The following is a 19,138-nucleotide window of genomic DNA, read 5'->3' as shown; positions in this document are numbered from 1 at the left end:
CATGCTCGCTCTTTTTCTGGTGCATTTTCATTGAGTATGCCACAAAAAAATATTGAACGAGTGAACCTCTTTCCATACTTGTCTTTACATTCTCATTTGTGCGCAAAGGGATAAATATTTAAAATGTGTGGTTCATTCTGGCATTGCTTCTCTTCTTTTTGCTGAAGTTTCTTTCTTCTCCTTTATCCTTCTTTCATTCATTTTTTCTTGTAGTTTCTGAATTCCAGTAAAACATTTGGGCACCAGTTTCCCGGGGGCGGGAAGGCGGGTTCCCGATCGGTGCCCCTGGTTTGGGCCCCGCCGTCATTTTACATGGGTGGGCCAGTTAAGGCCTGCCCAGCGTGACGTGCACCCAGAAGCGCTATGCGCTCCCTGTGTGGGCCGGGGTGGTGGGGGGGGGTGCAGGCGGTGTGTGGATTTCCTAAGCCAGGAGTGCGTTCTTTCGTGGATGTGTACAGAAGAGCACACAGATCTCCCTGGGGCAAATTGCTGCCTCAGGGAGGTCGGGACAAGTGTAAAAATGCTATTAAAGGCAGGAAAAAACATTCCTGACATGTCCCCTCATGTGACACTGTCACATGAGCAGGGACATGCCAATTACATTTACTTAAAAATTTTACACACATTTTAAATCCCTCATGAAACCTCATCCCGCCCATGGGTGAGGTTTCATGTTTTTTCTGAAGGCCACCTGGGCTCTTTGCCTGCCCGCCAACCTTAAGGTTAGACGGGCAGGTCCATTAATTAGGTTAATTACTTTTTTAAAGGCCTTAAGTGGCCACTGACAGTTTGGCGGACGCGCAGCCGACTCGGTTGCGTGCCTGCTGAGCTGAAAATCTAAATGACGTGGGGTGACGTTGGGACACATGCCCAGTGTCACCCCTGTCATTTTACATGTTGGCAAGCGGGCCCCGCCCCTGCTTGCCGACTGGAAAAAGCTGCCCATAATTACATTCTACAAGACTACGGTCACTGAGTTTCTCAGAAAATCTGAATCGTTAGGCGGGATTGTCTCGCATCTGGATTGATGGACTGGGAGGTGGGTAGTTGGTAAAATGGCAGGGGAACACATCAGCATCACCTCCTCTGTGGTCAGAGGCAGTACAGCGACAAATGGCATGCTTCCTCCAATCCGTTTACTTGCTTTGGCATTGTGATCTCTCTTCTCTTGCAAGGAACTGTGTACTGTCATTTGTTCATCATAGTCATGCTGCTCACCCCTCCTGGTGGCAGCATCAATGTCCATCATTCTGTCACTGAATGTTGGTGCCTGATCATGGCTGTATTTGGGTGGGCACTCTCTTGTCGCATTTCATATGCATCTTTTGTCTTTCGAGGCTGCGAATTTATTGTTATTATTTCCACCCAACTTCCAAGACTGCATCAGGTCATTGGTTCTCTTCTGTCGCTGTAACCATACCACTGGGCAGCTGCCAACTTCCTCTGTCATTCCAGCCATGCTCTCTTGGTTTGCCTTGCTGGGCTCCTCCTGCTGTCACATGGGAAGGAACCTTCCTCTGTACCCTTGCGGTCTGGAGGAGCATCTTGCAAGTTGCGAAGGATTTTGAGATATAAAATCCTTTTAATTAAAATATCTAGTTTCTGAATTCTTAATTTATAACAATGGGTCCTCAGTTGTGCCTGACCTAACAAGGTATGAATTACCAGTATTTATAAATCAAGTAGAATTTATTAAGCAAGATGTTCTATAGACTTAAGAAAAACAGTGAGACAATGTGGAAGTTTCTTATTCCTCAAGGCCTAGGCTTCCTTGAGTGCTGACAGTACAGCCAATGTCTTTTTTTTCTGTTTCTGAAGTGATGTTGAACTGTGCCTCAGTAGAATTGTACCACAGAAACAATGGTAAAACTGTGCCATGAAAGGTGCTGAATTTTCCACTTTTACCCCAAATTTCAATGTTCCTCATCCCCTATTAGGAAATAGTGCCAAGGGTGAGGTTCATCTGCTATCATCCCACTTCTGTAACTGGAGTCATGTAGGTTGAGGTAAATGTCCATCTCGTACTTCCTGGACCCCAGGAGGTTCTATTCCATTGCGAACAATAACACATCTTTGTAGATACAGTTTGCAGTTGAACAAACAATGCTATACATCCTTTTATCAACAATACAAACGGTTATAGACAATTCACATAAACATGTTTCCCTATTCCCATGGATATGAAGGCAATTAAGAACAAATGTTAGTCGTAATCCTTAGCAAGATATCTTCATGAAATATAGGTATCCTTATGCCATAGATATGGCTAGCAGATCAAGGCAAACCTAATTCTAATTCACAAACAGGGTTTTGTCTAACAAATATCATAATAAAGAAGCCATGTTGAGTCCAAGCTGTTGGCCCAAACCTTTACTTATTCTGTTAAAGCTGACAAAAAGGCCTCGAATTTCACATAAATTAAAACAATTGTGGCTATTCAGAGGCAGACAAACTGACATCTTCACTTATCAGAAAGGGCAGTTTTTCACAGCGACAGTTGCCGTGACTGTTTTCAGGCTGTTTTAACTGTTGATTGTCTCATTCAGCAGACAGAAATTCAAACTGGACTATTTAATGGCTAATTTAATCCTAAAATATTATTTCAAACTGATATAGAACCCTCAAAATTAGTAGTATTATCAAAGTCTTACAACCTTCAGGGAGGCATCATCGAACCTGGGCACCACCTCTAACCATTTCACTGCTGCTAGCCTAGTCTGGCCTTCCTTCCAGTCTCCACTGCTTCTGCTGCCATACAACAGGGTGCTGCTTCCCTTTAAATATGGCGGCACCTACATAGGAGCAGAGACCCTAACCCCCCTCCCTACCCCCTGCTGCCACTTGTGCCCCATTATTGGCCAGTTCCCATGTGTGTTGCCCATTATTCGGATCCCCATTGAAATTTCCGTCCATCATCCGCCACCTGCCAAACCAGGCACGCAACCTGCTTTGCATCTTGATATTGGAACTTCTTCGCTAGGAACAAAATTCTGCCCTTTGTTTCCTGGTGGATTCAATTGTGTAATCCTGATGAGTATAATGGAAATCCCACAGGAATATGTACATGTAGAAAATTCCTTTACTATTTCATGAATAGGATCCTACATGTTATAAGAATCTCAAAGCAATGGAAGTCAAAACATTTTATCACGTGAAAATGGGAGTTGTGGCAGGAGACCCCAGAAAGAGTTCGGAGGCTGTCGGGTATGGAGGCAGACTGGGCGGAAGGCCTACCTTGGTACTTTGGTACTTTGCTGAAGATATCAAAAAATGGACACACTCCCCATGCCCCATGCATGCCACCTTATGCCCCCCCACCCACCCCCCATGGCCCCTAATCCCATCCATACCAACCTATGCCCCTCTACCCACATCCCATGGCCCTTTATAGCCACTATGCCAACTTACTGCCAACTCATGCCAACCCATGCCCCCACTCACTACCCTTTGCCACCATTTCAACTCACCCAGTATCCACCATGGGCAGACCTCAGGACCCATGCTGAGATCGAATAAAGTTCTTGGGTGTCTAATTGATAAGAAACCATTCATTACATTTACCTTCCTTTAATCTCTTATTAAAAACAAACATTTGTATTCATAGTCCTACTTCAACCACTTGGAACTGTCGATCAAACTATGAACTTACAGGCACCCCACTGAGATAATAATAGGTTGTGCAATCAGTCATGCAGCACTAATCCTGTTGATGCTCAGGCTTATGTCAACATACAGAGTGAATAGCAAACTCTTTTTTTAAACACTGCAGTTTTTTCAATATTTAAAGGGTGGGTCATTTGAACGCCTTGATAGATTGACTGTTCTTTTGACAGTTCTTCTGATTGTTCTCATGGACAGTGTGCTTGCATACTGGTTTTGTGGTTTATAATTTGTATATTTTGTAGTAATGAGGATGAGGAAAGAAGGGCCCTAGAGTAATTTATTTAAAAGGTTTAATTTAAAGGGATAAGTCATGGCAGGAGAGCTCAAAGCCATGGTGTACTCCTTGTGCTTCATGTAGGAAGCCGGGAACATTTCCAGTGCCCGGGACCAGCATGTGTGCAGGAAGTGTGTCCAGCTGTAGCTTCTGGAAGCTCAGTTTTCAGAGCTGGAACAGCAGCTGGGAACACTGCGGAGCATCCGTGAGTCTGAGAGCATCATGGATAGCACATTTAGAGAGGTGGTCACACTGCAGATGAAGCAACCTGAGGATGGAAGGGAATGGGTGACCACCAGGCAGTCCAAGAGAAACAGGCAGGTAGTTCAGGTGTTCTCTGAGATCCCGCTCGTAAATCGGTATTCCATTTTGGAGGCTGATGAGGGCGCTCGTTCCTCCAGGGGATGCAGACAGAGCCAAGCTTCTGGCACCACAAGCAGCCTGTCTGGACAGGAGGGGAGGAAGAGAGGAAGAGCAATAGTAATATGGGATTCTATAGTAAGGGGAACAGATAGGCGCTACTGAGGCTGTCAGCATGACTCCAGGATGGTGTGTTGCCTCCCTGGTGCCAGGGTCCGGGATGTCACTGAACAGCTGCAGGGCACCCTGAAGGGGGAGGGTAATAAAGCAGAGGTCATAGTACGTGTTAGTACCAGTGACATAGGTAGAAAGAGGGATCAGGTCTTGCATCAAGAAATGAGGGAGTTAGGCAGCACACTAAAAAGCAGGACCTCTCGGGTTGTAATCTCTGGATTACTCCCAGTGCGACATGCAAATGAGCACAGAAATAGGAGAATAGCGCAGATGAAACGTGGCTTATGAGTTGGTGCAGAAGGGAGGGTTTTAGATTCTTGGATCACCACGACCGTTTCCGGGGAAGGTGAGACCTGTACAAGCGGAATGGTCTACATCTGAACCAGAATGGGACTAACGTCCTTGTGGGCGGGTTTGCTAATGGTAGTCAGAGGGAATACAGCTGCATTAAGTTTCCGGGAGTAAGGCAAGGCTGGATGGCCTCTACTTTAATGGCAGCAGTATTAAAGGTAAAACAGATGAGTTAAGGGTGAGGATTGACAGGTGGAATTGTGATATAGTAGCCATCACTGAGATGTGATTGAGGGAAGGGCAGGATTGGCTGCTCAACATTCCGGGATATAGAATCTTCAGGCAAGACAGGGGAGGGGGTAAAAGAAGAGGAGGCATTGCATTATTAGTTAAGGAGTCAGTTACTGCAGTAAGGAGAGATGATATCTTGGAGGGGGCATTGAATGAAGCTTTGTGGGTAGAGCTTAGGAACAAAAAAGGAGCAGTTACATTGTTAGGTGTTCATTATAGACTCCCTGATAGTCAGCGGGAAATTGAGGAGCAAATATGTGCACAATTAGAGGTGTGTAAAAACAATAACAATAGGATAATTATATTAGGTGATTTCAGCTTTCCCAACATTAATTGGTATAGACATAGTATTAAGGGCTCGGATAGAGTGGAATTCTTGAAATGTGTATAGGAGTACTTTTTAGGTCAATATGTAGAGAGCCCAACAAGGGACGGCGCAGTGCTGGACCTAATTCTGGGGAATGAAGCCGGACAGGTGGCTGAGGTGGTGATGGGTGAGCATTTTAGTGATAGCGACCATAACATGGTACAATTTAAGCTTGTTATGGACAAAGAAATAGACAAGTTGCAAAAAATGTTTTGGATTGTGGGAGAGTGAACTTTAGTAAAATAAGGCAGGATCTGGCCAAGATAGACTGGGAACAGCTACTTGTGGGGCAATCTACGTAGGAGCAGTGTGGGCTTTTCAAAAAGGAAATGGGGAGGGTACAGGCTCTACATGATCCCTCCAGGGTGATAGGAAGAAGTAACAGGCCCAGAGAACCATGGATGACCAGAGATATTCAGGATACGATGAAAAGGAAAAGAGAGGCTTTTAGCAGGTACAAGGGAAGCAAATCAGTGGAGGCATTAGTGGAGGACAGAAAGTGCAGGGTGGAGCTTAAGAAAGCAATTAGGGGAGCAAAGAGGGGAAATGAGAAAGCTCTGGCAGGTAAAAGTAGGGAAAATCCCAAGATATTCTATAAGTACCTCAATGGTAAGAGGATAACTAGGGAAAGAGTAGGGCCAATTAGGGACCAAGGGGGCAATCTATGGTTGGAGCCAGAAGACATTGGTAGAGTGTTGAACGAATACTTCACATCCGTCTTCACCCAAGAGAATGAGGATGAAGGTATTGAAATCGGGGAGAGAGACTGCGAGATTCTTGAGCAAATTGATATAGGGAGTGACAAGGTATTGGAGGTGTTGGCAAGCTTAAAAGTGGACAAATCTCCAGATGATTTGTGGGGGAGGCAAGGGAGGAGATCGCAGGGGCTCTGACCCAAATTTTTAATTCATCTCTGGCCATAGGGGAGGTGCCAGAGGACTGGAGAACAGCTAATGTGGTTCTACTATTTAAGAAGGGTTGTAGAGAGAAGCCAGGGAACTACAGACAAGTGAGTCTCACGTCAGTGGTAGGGAAACTATTGGAGAAAATTCTGAAGGAGAGAATCTAACTCCACTTGGAGAGGCAAGGTTTGATCAAGGATAGTCAGCATGGCTTTGTCAGAGGGAGGCCATGCCTAACAAATTTGATTGAATTTTTTGAGGAGGTGACCTGGTGTGTAGATGAAGGTAGTGCAGTTGATGTAGTTAATATGGATTTCAGCAAAGCCTTTGACAAGGTCCCACGTTGGAGACTTATAAAGAAGGCAAATGCACATGGGATATAGGGTAATTTGATAAGGTGGATTCAAAATTGGCTTAGTTGTAGGAGACAGAGGGTGATGACAGAAGGATGCTTTAGTGACTGGAAGCCAGTGTCCAGTGGCGTACCACAGGGATCTGTGCTGGGTCCCCTATTATTCATCATTTATATAAACGGCATAGATGACTATGTGGGGGTTGGATTAGTATGTTTGCGGATGACACAAAGATTGGCCGGGTGGTTTACAGTGAGGTTGAGTGTCCTGGGCTACAGGAAGATATAGACGGGATGGTCAAATGGGCAGATAAGTGGCAGATGGAATTTAACCCTGAAAATTGTGAGGTGATACCCTTTGGAAGGAGTAATTTGACAAGGAAGTATTCAATGAACGGCATGACACTAGGAAGTTCTGAGGAACAAAGGGACCTTGGCGTGTGTGTCCATAAATCTCTGAAGGCGGAGGGGCATGTTAATCAGGTGGTTAAAAAAGCATATGGGGCATTTGCCTTTATCAATTGAGGCATAGATTACAAAAGTAGGGAGGTCATGTTGGAGTTGCATAGAACCTTGGTGAGGCCACAGCTGGAGTACTGTGTGCAGTTCTGGTTGCCACATTATTGGAAGGATGTGATTGCACTGGAGGGGATGCAGAGGGGATTCACCAGGATGTTGTCTGGAATGAAACATTTAAGTTATGAAGAGAGGTTGAATAGACTTGGGTTGTTTTCGTTGGAGCAGAGAAGACTGAGGGGCGACCTGATCGAGGTGTACAAGATAATGAGGGGCATGGACAGGGTGGATAGGGAGCAGTTTTTCTCCTCCATTGAAGGGTCAGTCACGAGGGAACACAAGTTTAAGGTGAGGGGCAGGAGGTTTAGGGGGGATGTGAGGAAAAACTTTTTTACGCAGAAAGCGGTGACAGTCTGGAATGCGCTGCCTGGAAGGGTGGTGGAGGCGAGTTGCCTCACACACTTTAAAAAGTACCTGGATGAGCACTTGGCACGTCATAACATTCAAGGCTATGGGCCAAGTGCTGGTAAATGGGATTATGTAGGTAGGTCAGGTGTTTCTCACATGTCAGTGTAGACTTGAATGGGCTGAAGGGCCTCTTCTGCACTGTGAGGTTCTGTGATTCTGTCAATGTTCTGCTGACAATTTTTTTGATAGTTCTCTTGACATTTCTTTTGACAGTTCCATAAATTTATGCATGTTTCATGCACATCCACGTCTACCTTTAACAACCCCAAATGACATTTTTGTTCCAAAGGGCATCTTACCTCTCCTAAGGTGTCCCGGGACCATCTCCAAAAGGGTACCCTACCTCTCCAAAGAACTCCAGCGGCTTTAGACATTCTCCTACCAGACCTAAAGCGTAGAAGATATGTTTTGGACATCCCACTAACTAAAATCAGATCTGACTGAGGCAGCTGAACTTTAGCATGTGCCATTGCCTCTGTGAGAAACAGATGAGAACTCTAGAATCCGCCCCCATTTCCCCACACCCTCTCATGAAAATGACGGAGGTCAGGTTTAGGGGCAGGACTTCTGGATCCGAGTCTCCGCCACTACTTTCATAATGATGGAGAGCCTCTAACTCGTCAAGGCTACTTCTACAACACCTTCCAAACCTGTGACCTGTACCACCTAGAAGGACATGAGCAGCAGATGCATGGGAATATGAGGTTACAATCAGATCAGCATGGTCTTATTGAATGGTGGAGCAGGCTTGAGGGGCCGAGTGGCCTACTCCTACTCCTGATATGTATGTTTGTATGCCTGCTTGGAAATTATGGCCTAATTGTTTACTTTTGAATAGTGTGATTAACTCAGAATGTATTTTGAGATAAGATAGTACACTGCATTTTTTTATTGGAAATGGGGTGCAGATTATCTTCCTAATGATTCATGTGAAATTATTCGAACAAGTGCTTGATAAGCCTTATTTCTCTGTATTTGGCTTGTGCTTACATTGCATTCTAGCTTACATTAAATTATTGCATTACAATAAATTAAAATGGAATATCTTGAAGTTTTGGTAAAAAAATTGAGTTTAAATTTCAGCTGCTTAATTTTTCTAAAATGATTCAAAAGTATCTTTCTGCAGAATTGTTCTATTTTTCATAATGTATATACATACATAATTTATACAACATACATACACACATATTAATTCCAGAATTATTGCCTTAATATCGAAATGGTTTGCAGTGCACTACTCATGAACCAGCATACTACAAAATATGGTATTGGAATATATAAGTGTGTTCCTCATTTCCACTGACATTGTCACACCCGAAGAAATAAGTGGCTGTTTACATCTCTGTGAAGAAACTTGGAATATTTTTCTGTGTTAAAGATGCAATTGAAATGCAGGTTATGCTGTTGATACAAGACACTTTTTTTCAGAAAGAGTGAGGGAGAAATCACAGGAGAAGTCTAGTTAGCTCACTCTCTTATACCTCTGATTGACTGGTTATAGGGTATCATCGTTGAGTTTTGGGAGCAAGTTTGATGCTCAGTGGTGATCAAGGAATCATGTGTGTATGTATTATAGGTGCAAAAATCCTAAAAGAGAAATAAACATACTGAAACAATAGTGAACAACGGTTTAGTGCAGCTACATTTCTTAATAATATGACTAATGATCCTATAATGATATTGATGATTCAGAACATATACTGTCAGTTCCAGTAAGGCATACTTGCATCGTTAGATTTAATTGTGTGTATTACTAATGAATAATATATTCCACTCATTATTTTTGTTGAATTGTGGATATACTGATATTGACATTGTACTTATTCCAAAATATAGGAAATCTTTGTGAATTTTGATCCGGCTGTGTTTGAGGTACTTTTAGAAGCAAAGTACTTGTATAGAATGGGGCTTGAAGTGCCACAAGCTGCTCTCAACCTATGCTTTAAAGAGACAGAAATTAAGCACCATTATTTAAGGTTAGTTTTTCTTTTACATTCAAGGTCAGTGCTTCAATATTTGCTTGAGCAAATGGTAGAAAAATAGCTGATGGATGCAGCCACACTTCAGGACCAAGTTCAATTGATATATTTTAGGAGGCATCTGGATGAGTGCTTCCAAAAAAAAAACAAAAGTTCAGCTGCAGTTCCTGGCCATCCTGTATATGAAGTTATAATGAAAGCACAATGAAACAACTGTCGATTTCCATCCCCAATAGCTATTGTCCTTTGGTTAAAATGTGTTCGTTTAATGTGGTTTATGGTTGACAAGTTAATCTTTTTGTTTACCTGCAGCATTCAGGAACTTTTAAGTAACTACCGAAATGTGGTGAACAACATCCCAACTATAATTCAACCATTGATGAAGCCTTTTATTGGCCAAGTGGATGAAGCTCTAATTCCTGGACTAACTATGTTGTCTTGGACCTCTTTAAACATTGAAAGATGTATGAATCTATATTTTTAATCAATTTGAGAAAGGAATCAAGGAGTTTTAAATGGAATTAATATATTTTTTTATTCCTAGTCTCCACTTTTATTTCCTCTTCTTCCCATAGCATTCAATTCCATATACCATTCATTACCTTGAAAGACATAAATGACGGTTTCCCATTTGGCAACTGTATTCTAAATATTAAGATGTGGGAACAAATTTTATGGATGGTGGGCAGAATTTTCCAGCAGCATTTCATAGTTGGTGGGATGCGTCCTGCTGCTATAACCTACAAATTTGTCATCCATCCAACAATTTTACCCGTTTCCTGCTGGAAACCACCCTTTGATTTTCTGATTAAGTTTTATGCCTGTATTGCCTGCTTTTACTGATTTTAATTGCAAGTTTTAATTGGCTTTATGCAAATAAAGATCCTGTAGAATCTGGAGATATTCAGGCTAAACTTTCAGGCTAAAATACCAAAAAAATGGGAAAAACAATGTGTAATTTGTAGATTCAATAGTTCTAACATGTGCTGTAAAATATTATGTTTTATGAAATATTTGCTCAATTTTCTTTTCAACCTTAGTCATAGAAAATGTGTACAGCTCACTGACTGAGCTGAAACATATGTTGAAGCAAGTGTCTGACACATTGGAGTGTAGGATTGAGAGAGTTCTGCATGAAATGTCTCTTACTGCCCTGGTTGACCTTCCTGAAGATGACCTTGTGGAAGCGCGAGCTTTTCTAGAGATGACTGAGAATATTGTTGCCTCAGCTGGACAAGCTTTATCTACGTATGTTTTTTTTTCAGATAATATTAAGCAAAACTGTGGATGGCAAATGTGTATCAAGTTTGGGAAGGAATGGATAAAATTTGGATTTCTAGACAATTAAGTTGATTTTTCCCCTTTTTTACATTTCTACAATCAGATGTTAATTATGCTAAAAGAACTTTTTGAGTTATTGCTTTTTTTAAAGAAAACACATCTTTTTGTCTTTTTATTTCCCCCCTCTTAAAGGCGTTGACACCAGCTAGGTTACAATGCCACTGAGAATGGTCATCCTTTGCTAACTTGGCCAAGTTGCAGTTCTTAAAAGCTTAGACAATGGTGTCAGTAGCCTGGGGCAAGGACTCTAGCTTTGCTGAATTCAATCCTTACCAGCATTCATGAGCTTTCCAATAGGCAAAGTATTCTAGATCAGGAAACGTGACAGATTTACTTTTTCCTATTCCAAAGCTGTTGAGACCAGTTGTACCACTCCTATTGTCACTTGGCTATGATCAGCTAATGTAGGACAGACAGGAAATTGTATCTTGGACCTTCTGAACTATATGATTCAGTTAAATAATGCCTTTGACAAGTGAATCACTGGGGCAGGCGGAACTATTACTTTTATTCACTAAGCCATATACAAAAATGACTAGTTAAACATGTTAGTTTATGAACTACTGAATTAATATTAAAAATAGTCAAGTTAATAGTAGCATTTTGGAGTAGCATTTCCTATGGTTTAGGAAACGCATGTTTTCTTTTTTGGTTTGAAACATATACTGACTTTCTGCATGCAGACAGAGTCAACAGCTGGAGCGTTCTATGTATCAGTTAATGGATGGATTGACACAAAAACTCAAGCCAGAAGAGCAAGCCAATCTTCAGGTAATTTATATCGAATGATTCCAACATTGCTGCTGTATACTTTTCAGATAATTGTGCAAGAATATGGGCTTGTTTTTCTGAGGAATTAGACATTGTAAGATTAAAGGTGCCTAAGCTTTTTTGTAGAGCTGCTATAATGCAAAATTCACTGCTTTTAGACTGTGCTCGCTCCAGGCAGATGAAGTATCACAGATGGCCTTGTTATTGCAAAAACAAATTGTTACTGTTAGAAGAGGGAAAAAAGGAACAGAGCGAGACTTAGCGCTGTCTATGGCACAAAGGAGATATGACACAGGAACAGGCCATTCAGCCCAACCAGCCCATGTTAGTGTTCATGTTTCACTTGAGCCTCCTCCCATTTTTTCTCATCTAAATCCAGGGATTTAGTGCCTATGATTGGATGGATTTTTCTGGTTTTTGGTGTTTATCATGGGGATGTGGGTCATTTTCAACGTAGGAGGGCCACGTTCGTCACTGGACAAGTGTACAAGCTTATGTAACCAACCTTCTCATTCTCCCTCAAATGCTTGTCTAGCTTTCCCTTAAGTGCATCTATACTATTTGCTTCAAAAAATTCCTGTGATGGCAAGTTCCACATTCTCACTACTCTTTGGATAAAGTTTCTCCTGAATTTCCTTTTGGATTTCTTTGTGATTACCTTATGTTGATGGTCTCTAGTTATACTCCTCCCCTCAGGAGGAGATATTCCTGTAGCCACTCTATCAAAATCTTAAAGCAATTTTAAAGGTGACCCCTCAGCCTTATTCTTTCAAGGGAAAAGAGATCCATACTGTCAGTCTTTTCCTGATATGTGTAACCACGCATATCATCTTTCTCTGTAATCTCCTTTGTACCTGCTCCAGTACCTCTATATCCTAATTTATAATACACTGACCAGAACTGTACACAGTACTCTAAATGTGGTCTAACCAAGGTTTGATACGGATTTAGCATAACTTCCCTACTTAATTGTACCCCTCTAGTGCTTGGTTTGCTTTTTCTTAGGGCCTTGCTAACTTGTGGCACAACTTTTAGTGATTGATGTATTTTATTCCTAGGTCTCTTTGTTCCTCACCTAGACTTGCATCTTCCAAGTAATAAGTGACCTCCCTATTTTGTTTGCGGGAATGCAAAAAACTTTGTAATTTGCTGAATTATAATCCCTTTTTACTATTATTCAGTTTTAGCATTTGCTAGATTGTAGTTTAATTTTAAGATCGCTAATTTATAATTTTATTCATGTAATTTTATTTCACCTCAGATAAGTTAGGAGAAAGGAAAAAGTAAATCTTTAAGGTTCTGGGATGCATCAATTGTGAAAACAGAAAAACCTTGTGCTAAGGCTAAAAGCAGTTAAGGGAGGCCGAATGCCTATGCCTGAACACAAAACTTGCTGTGCCTATGATTGGATAGATTTTTCTGTTGTTCTGGTTTTTGGGGTTTACCATGGGGGTATTGGACCATTCTCAATGTAGGAGGGTCAAGTTGGACACTGGACATGTGTGCAAGTGTATGTGAATAAGAGGTGTAATGAGAAATAAACCATACCTACTATCTAAAGGACAGTGTCAGATAGTCTAATTTTGAACTGTATCTTGTAAGCTGCTGCTTAAACACTGCAATGTATTAATTCTCATTTACACCTAAATGAAAATCATGACAGCTATCAACATGGAGTTAGCTTCAATCTATTAAACAGTCTTAAGTGACTTAAAATTTATTATAGTTGTTTTAACTTTTTAGGTGGAAATTTTTTTCAAACCATAATTTGAACTTGGAGCTGTTAATCCCTAAAAGAAATTCTAACATTGTTTTGTTAGGGAGAAATTAACATTTAAAACCATTTAAGTTGACTGCTTATAATGTAAAAGTACAAAAGCAGAATACCACAAATAATGGAAATCTGAAATTAAAAAGTAAATGCTGTAAATGATCCGTAGATCAGGAAGCATCTGTGGAGAGAGAAACTGAGTTAATATTTCAGGTCGATGACTTTTTTGTTGGAACTGGAAAAAGTTAGAATTGTAACAGGTTTTAAGCAAGCACAAAGGCAACGAAAGGTGGGAAGGGGGAAAGAGCAAAAGGGAAGCTCTGTAATAGGGTGGAAGGCAGGAGTGATTAAATAGCAAAAGGGATGATAGTGTAAAACAAAAAAGGAGAAAGAACGGGACAAGGAAAGTAAGGAAAGGGTCTAAAGGAGGTGGAAATGGGAAGAGCAGAATCATTAGCAACAAATTGAGGCAGGGGTGGCCTCAAATTGTTGAACTCAGTCATGAGTCCTGAAGGGTGTGGACAGTCTAATTGAAAGCTGAGGTGCAGTATAGGAATCTGAGCCATAGTATTGGAATCTGAGGACAGGGAGGTCAGAGTGGGAGTGGCTTGCCTTTTATTTTCTGTCCTGCTCCGACTCTGTGCCTCAGGGAGATTTCTGCACTCTTTCGTGTACATGTGTGCAAAAGAGCGCAGGCCCCTGACTCTCCCTCCTCCACCTGCCCGCAGAGGTAATGCTGAGCGCTACCGGGCACGTGTCACGCTGGGTGGGCCTTAATTGGCCTGCCCGCGTAAATTGCAGCCGATCACAGGCAGATCTCCCACTCCCGAACAGGCTGCCTGAAAGGCAGAAGACTCTGCCCTATATGTAGATTAAAATCACACATGACTATTGCAGTACCTTTCTCAAACACAATCTATAATGTCATGGCCTGGCATATCCCTCACTCTACCATTATCATCAAGCCAGGAGATCAACCCTGGTTCAATAAAGAGTGCAGTATGGCATGCCAGGAGCAGCACCAGGCATATCTAAAAATGAGGTGTCAACCTGGTCAAGCTACAACACAGGACTACTTATGTGCCAAGCAGCATAAGCAGCAAGTAATAGACAGAGCCAATCAATCCCACAACCAACAGATCAAATTTAACCTCTGCAGTCCTGCCACATCCAGTTGTGAATTGTGGTGGACAATTAAACAACTCACTGGAGCAGGAGGCTCCACAAATATCCCCACAATGGGGGAGCCCAGCATATCAGTGCATAAGATAAGGCTGAAGTACTTGCTACAGTCTTCAGCCGGAAGTGCCAAGTGGATGATTCATCTTGACCTCCTCTGGAGCTCAGCATCACAGATGCCAGTCTTCAGCCAGTTCGATTCACTCCATGTGATATCAAGAAACGGCTGAAGGCACTGGATAGTGCAAAAGCTATGGGCCTTGACGATATTCCAGCAATAGTACTCAAGACTTGTGCTTCAGGACTTGCCGAGCCCCTAGCCAAGCTATTCCATTACAGCTACAGCACTGGCATCTGCCCAGCAATGTGAAAAATTGCCCAGGTATGTCCTGTACACAAAAAGCAGGACAAATCTAACCTGGCCAATTACTGTCCTATCAATCTACTCTCGATCATCAGTAAAGTAATGGAAGGGGTCATCAACAGTGCTTTCAAGAGGCACTTGCTTAGCAATTACCTGCTCACTGATACCCAGTTTGGGTTCCGCCAGGGTCACTCAGCTCCTAACTTAATTATAGCCTTGGTTCAAACATGGACAAAAGAGCTGAACTCACGAGATGAGGTGAGAGTGACTGCTCTTGACATCAAGGTCGGGTTTGACCGAGTGTGGCATCAAGGAGCCCGAGCAAAACTGGAGTCAATGGGAATCGGGGGAAAACTCTCCACTGGTTGGAGTCATACCTAGCACAAAAGTAGATGTTTGTGGTTGTTGGAGGTCAGTCATCTCAGCTCCAGGACATCACTGCAGGAGTTCCTCAGGGTAGTGTCCTAGGCCTAGTCATCTTCAGCTGCTTCATCAATGGCCTTCCTTCCATCATAAGGTCAGAAGTGGGGATGTTCGCTGATGATTACACAATGTTCAGCACCATTCGCGACTTCTCAGATACTGAAGCAGTCCATGTCCAAATGCAGCAAGACCAGGACAATATCCAGGCTTGGGCTGACAAGTGGCAAGTAACATTCACGCCGCACAAGTGCCAGGCAATGACTCTTGCCAACAAGAGAGAATCTGAACATCATCCCTTAATGTTCAATGGCATTACCATCACTGAATCCTCTACTATCAACAACCTGGGGGTTACCATTGACCAGAAACTAAATTGGACTAGCTATATAAATACTGTGGCTACAAGAGCAGGTCAGAGGCTAGGAATCTGGTGACGAGTAACTGACCTCCTGACTCCCCAAAGCCTGTTCACCATCTTCAAGGCACAAGTCAGGAGTGTGATGGAATACTCCCCACTAGCCTAGATGAGTGCAGCTCCCACAACACTTGACAGGACAAAGCAGTCCGCTTGATTGTCACCACATCCACAAACATTCACACCTTCCACCACCGATGCAAAGTAGCAGTAGTGTATACCATCTACAAGATGAACTGCAGGAATTCGCCAAGGCTCCTGAGACAGCACCTTCCAAACCCACAATCACAGCCATCTAGAAGGAAAAGGGCAGCAGATAGACGAGGACACCATCACCTGGAGGTTCCCCTCCAAGTCACTCACCACCCTGATTTGGAAATATGTCGCTGTTACTTCACTGTCACTGGGCCAAAATCCTGGAACTCCCTTCCTGACAGCACTGTGAGTGTACCTACACCACATGGACTGCACCGGTTCAAGAAGGCAGCTCACCACCACATTCTCAAGGGCAACCAGGAATGGGCAATAAAAGCTGGCGCAACCAGTGAAGCCCACATCCCATGAATGAATTTTAAAAAGGGAGCATTGGTCCTCTAGAGAGTGAGTCTGAGGAATTAATAATGGCAAATAAGGAAATGGTGGTAGCATCGAACAGATATTTTGTGTCTGTCTTGACTGTGGAAAGCACAATAAAATCCCAGAAATACTTGTAAATGAAGAAGTGAAAGGGAGGGAGAAGCTTAAAACAAGTAAAATTACCAGGTAAAGGGTACTGACAAAACTGTTAGAAGTAAAGACTGACAAATCCCCAGGGCCTGATGGACTCCATTGTAGGTTCTTAAAAGAAGTGACAGCAGATATGTTAGAGGCAATGGCTCTGGTTTTCTAAAATCTACTAGATTTTGGAAAGGTCCCATCAGATTGGAAAACAGTGATGTAACTCCTCTACTCAAGAAAGGAGGGAAGCAGCAAGCAGGCAACTACAGGCCAGTAGCCTAACATCTGTCATTGGAAAATTCTAGAATCTATTATTAAGGAGATCTTAGCAAGGCACTTAGAAAATCTTAATACAATCAGGCAGAGTCAATATGGTTTGTGAAAGTGAAATCACATGTGACTAATTTATTGGAGTTCTTTGAGGAGCTAATGGCATAGTGGTGTTGTCCCTGAACTAGTAATGCAGAGACCCAGGTAATGCTCTGGGGACTTGGGTTCAAATCCCACCAGCCAGATGGTGGAATTTGATTTCAATAAAAATCTGGAATTAAAAGCACAATGATGATCATGAAACCGTTGTTGCCTGTGGATGAGGTTTCATGATAAATATGAAGGCCACCTGGGCTCTTTGCCAAACTGATGTCACCGTGTGTCATTTTACATGTTGGTGAGCAGGCCTTGCCCCCACTCACCGAGCCGAAGATTCTGACCTTGAGTCCACAGTCAGGTCAGCCATGATCTTATTGAATGGTATAGCACGGGACACATGTTGTGAGAGAACATATGAGGAAAGGATGTGAACTTTTTAACTGTGACATGAATACTCTTAATATTTGCATGATCCCATTCTGGGATTTTGTCATTTTAATTCTCCTCTCCACTCCAACACTATCCTCTCTGTCCTTCATCGGTTCCAAAGAACTTGCTTGAGGAACAACACCTTCTCTTTCGATTAGGTACTTTACAGCCTTCTGGATTCAACTTTGAGTTCAACAATTTCAGATCAGATAACCTCTACTCTTTTCTCAGGCAGCAACTGCTAGTGACGATTCTAGTATTTCCACTTACACCTCCTCTAGACCCATCTTTTGTTTCTTTACTTGTCCCAATAGCAACTCCTTTTTTTGCCTTGCACAATCATCCCTTTCGTTACTTAACCTCTCTTATCACGAACATTCCCTTTTGTTCTTCCATCTCCCCACTATCCCTGTCTCAGTACTTGTTTTAAACTCGTTTAAAACCTGTTACATCGCTAACATCTTCCGGTTTTGAAAAGTTTTCTTTGTTTCCCTCTTCATGATGCAGAAGCGACTTTTTCCATAATGTAGATTTGACAGATTCCAATCAAACTGGTGAGAATTTAGTTGTACCAATTTCTACAATGAAACACCTGAAACTTGTGCTTCCTATTTTTTTTGATTAACCTGTTACTGTGATCACCATTGAATGTTATATTTATGAAACTTTTGATATGCAGTTGAAAGGAGACATTTTTTTAAATTCAAGTTCTTCATTCTACTTACACTTTGGTTTGTATGCAGGATACCTATGCATGTTTGCATCCTGATGCAAAACAAAAAACTCGCTGTCAAGAATGCTTACCCTGCAGCTACTATAATCTGATGGGACAAATTTGCCAAAAGAATACTGATGCCTTGGTGAAATGTAAGTGGTGTTGTGAGTTTTCAGCGTGAATTATATTTTTTGTAACCTCCCTTTTTTGTAAAACTGATTTTATATGACTTTTATCTTTGTATTTTTGTGTAATATGAACCAACTATGGGATTGATTTTGCAATTATTTCTCTGTGCTGGTAGGAGTACTACCCCTCAGGCAAATTCAAGTGCTCTGATGCACTGGTGCAGTGGGAAATTTTGAGGTGCAGGAGCTCTAAGAAAATGTGTTGGCCATATCATTTCTAAATCTACTTTTTTGTTGTTTTCCTGTGTATTAATCATTTTAGTCCCCAAGCCTCAGTAAAACTTTGCTTTTTAAGTGAAAAATGTTAGTGCCAGTAGACATTTTATTTCGAACCACATGGTATTTTGAATCATTAGCATTAGCTAGAATTTCATTATGCAACAGTTTAATTATTTAATTCAATCCTAATAAAAACATGAATTACAGAAGACTTTATTTACCTCTGACTGGGGAATAGTATATAGAGGAGTCACTGCTTTTCTTGATTTATATTTATAACCCAGACCTGGGTGTACAGGGCACAATTTCGAAATTTGAAGATGATGTAAGATTTGGAAATATTGTGAACTGTGAGGAGGATAGTGATAGACTTCAAGCAGATGTGAGTGGAATGGGCAGACATGTGGCGGTTGAAATTTAATTTAGGGAAGTGTGAAGTGATACATTTTGGTCAGAAAAGTGAAGAGAGGTAACATAAAATAAAGGGTACAATTCTAAAGGAAATGAAGGAGCAAAGGGACCTGGGTATATATGTGCATAAACCATTGAAGGTGGCAGGACAGATTGAGTGAATGGTTAATAAATTATACTGAATCCTGG

General features: G+C 41.9%; 1 protein-coding gene across 1 annotated transcript in view; it reads left to right on the top strand.

Moving 5' to 3' along the window:
- dnah5l (dynein, axonemal, heavy chain 5 like) overlaps positions 1 to 19,138 on the top strand; it is a 504,419-nt gene that overhangs the window by 149,079 nt on the left and 336,202 nt on the right. The window contains exons 19-23 of the mRNA XM_041183960.1: positions 9,495 to 9,634; positions 9,950 to 10,101; positions 10,678 to 10,885; positions 11,662 to 11,749; positions 18,160 to 18,283. Of these exons, the coding sequence (XP_041039894.1) occupies positions 9,495 to 9,634; positions 9,950 to 10,101; positions 10,678 to 10,885; positions 11,662 to 11,749; positions 18,160 to 18,283 (712 nt within the window). The remainder of the gene's footprint in view (positions 1 to 9,494; positions 9,635 to 9,949; positions 10,102 to 10,677; positions 10,886 to 11,661; positions 11,750 to 18,159; positions 18,284 to 19,138) is intronic.

The sequence above is a fragment of the Carcharodon carcharias genome, chromosome 3 (genome assembly GCF_017639515.1).
Source record: "Carcharodon carcharias isolate sCarCar2 chromosome 3, sCarCar2.pri, whole genome shotgun sequence".
NCBI lineage: Eukaryota > Metazoa > Chordata > Chondrichthyes > Lamniformes > Lamnidae > Carcharodon > Carcharodon carcharias.
Note: the sequence above shows the minus strand (reverse complement) of the source record. Positions and strands in the feature narration are given on the sequence as shown.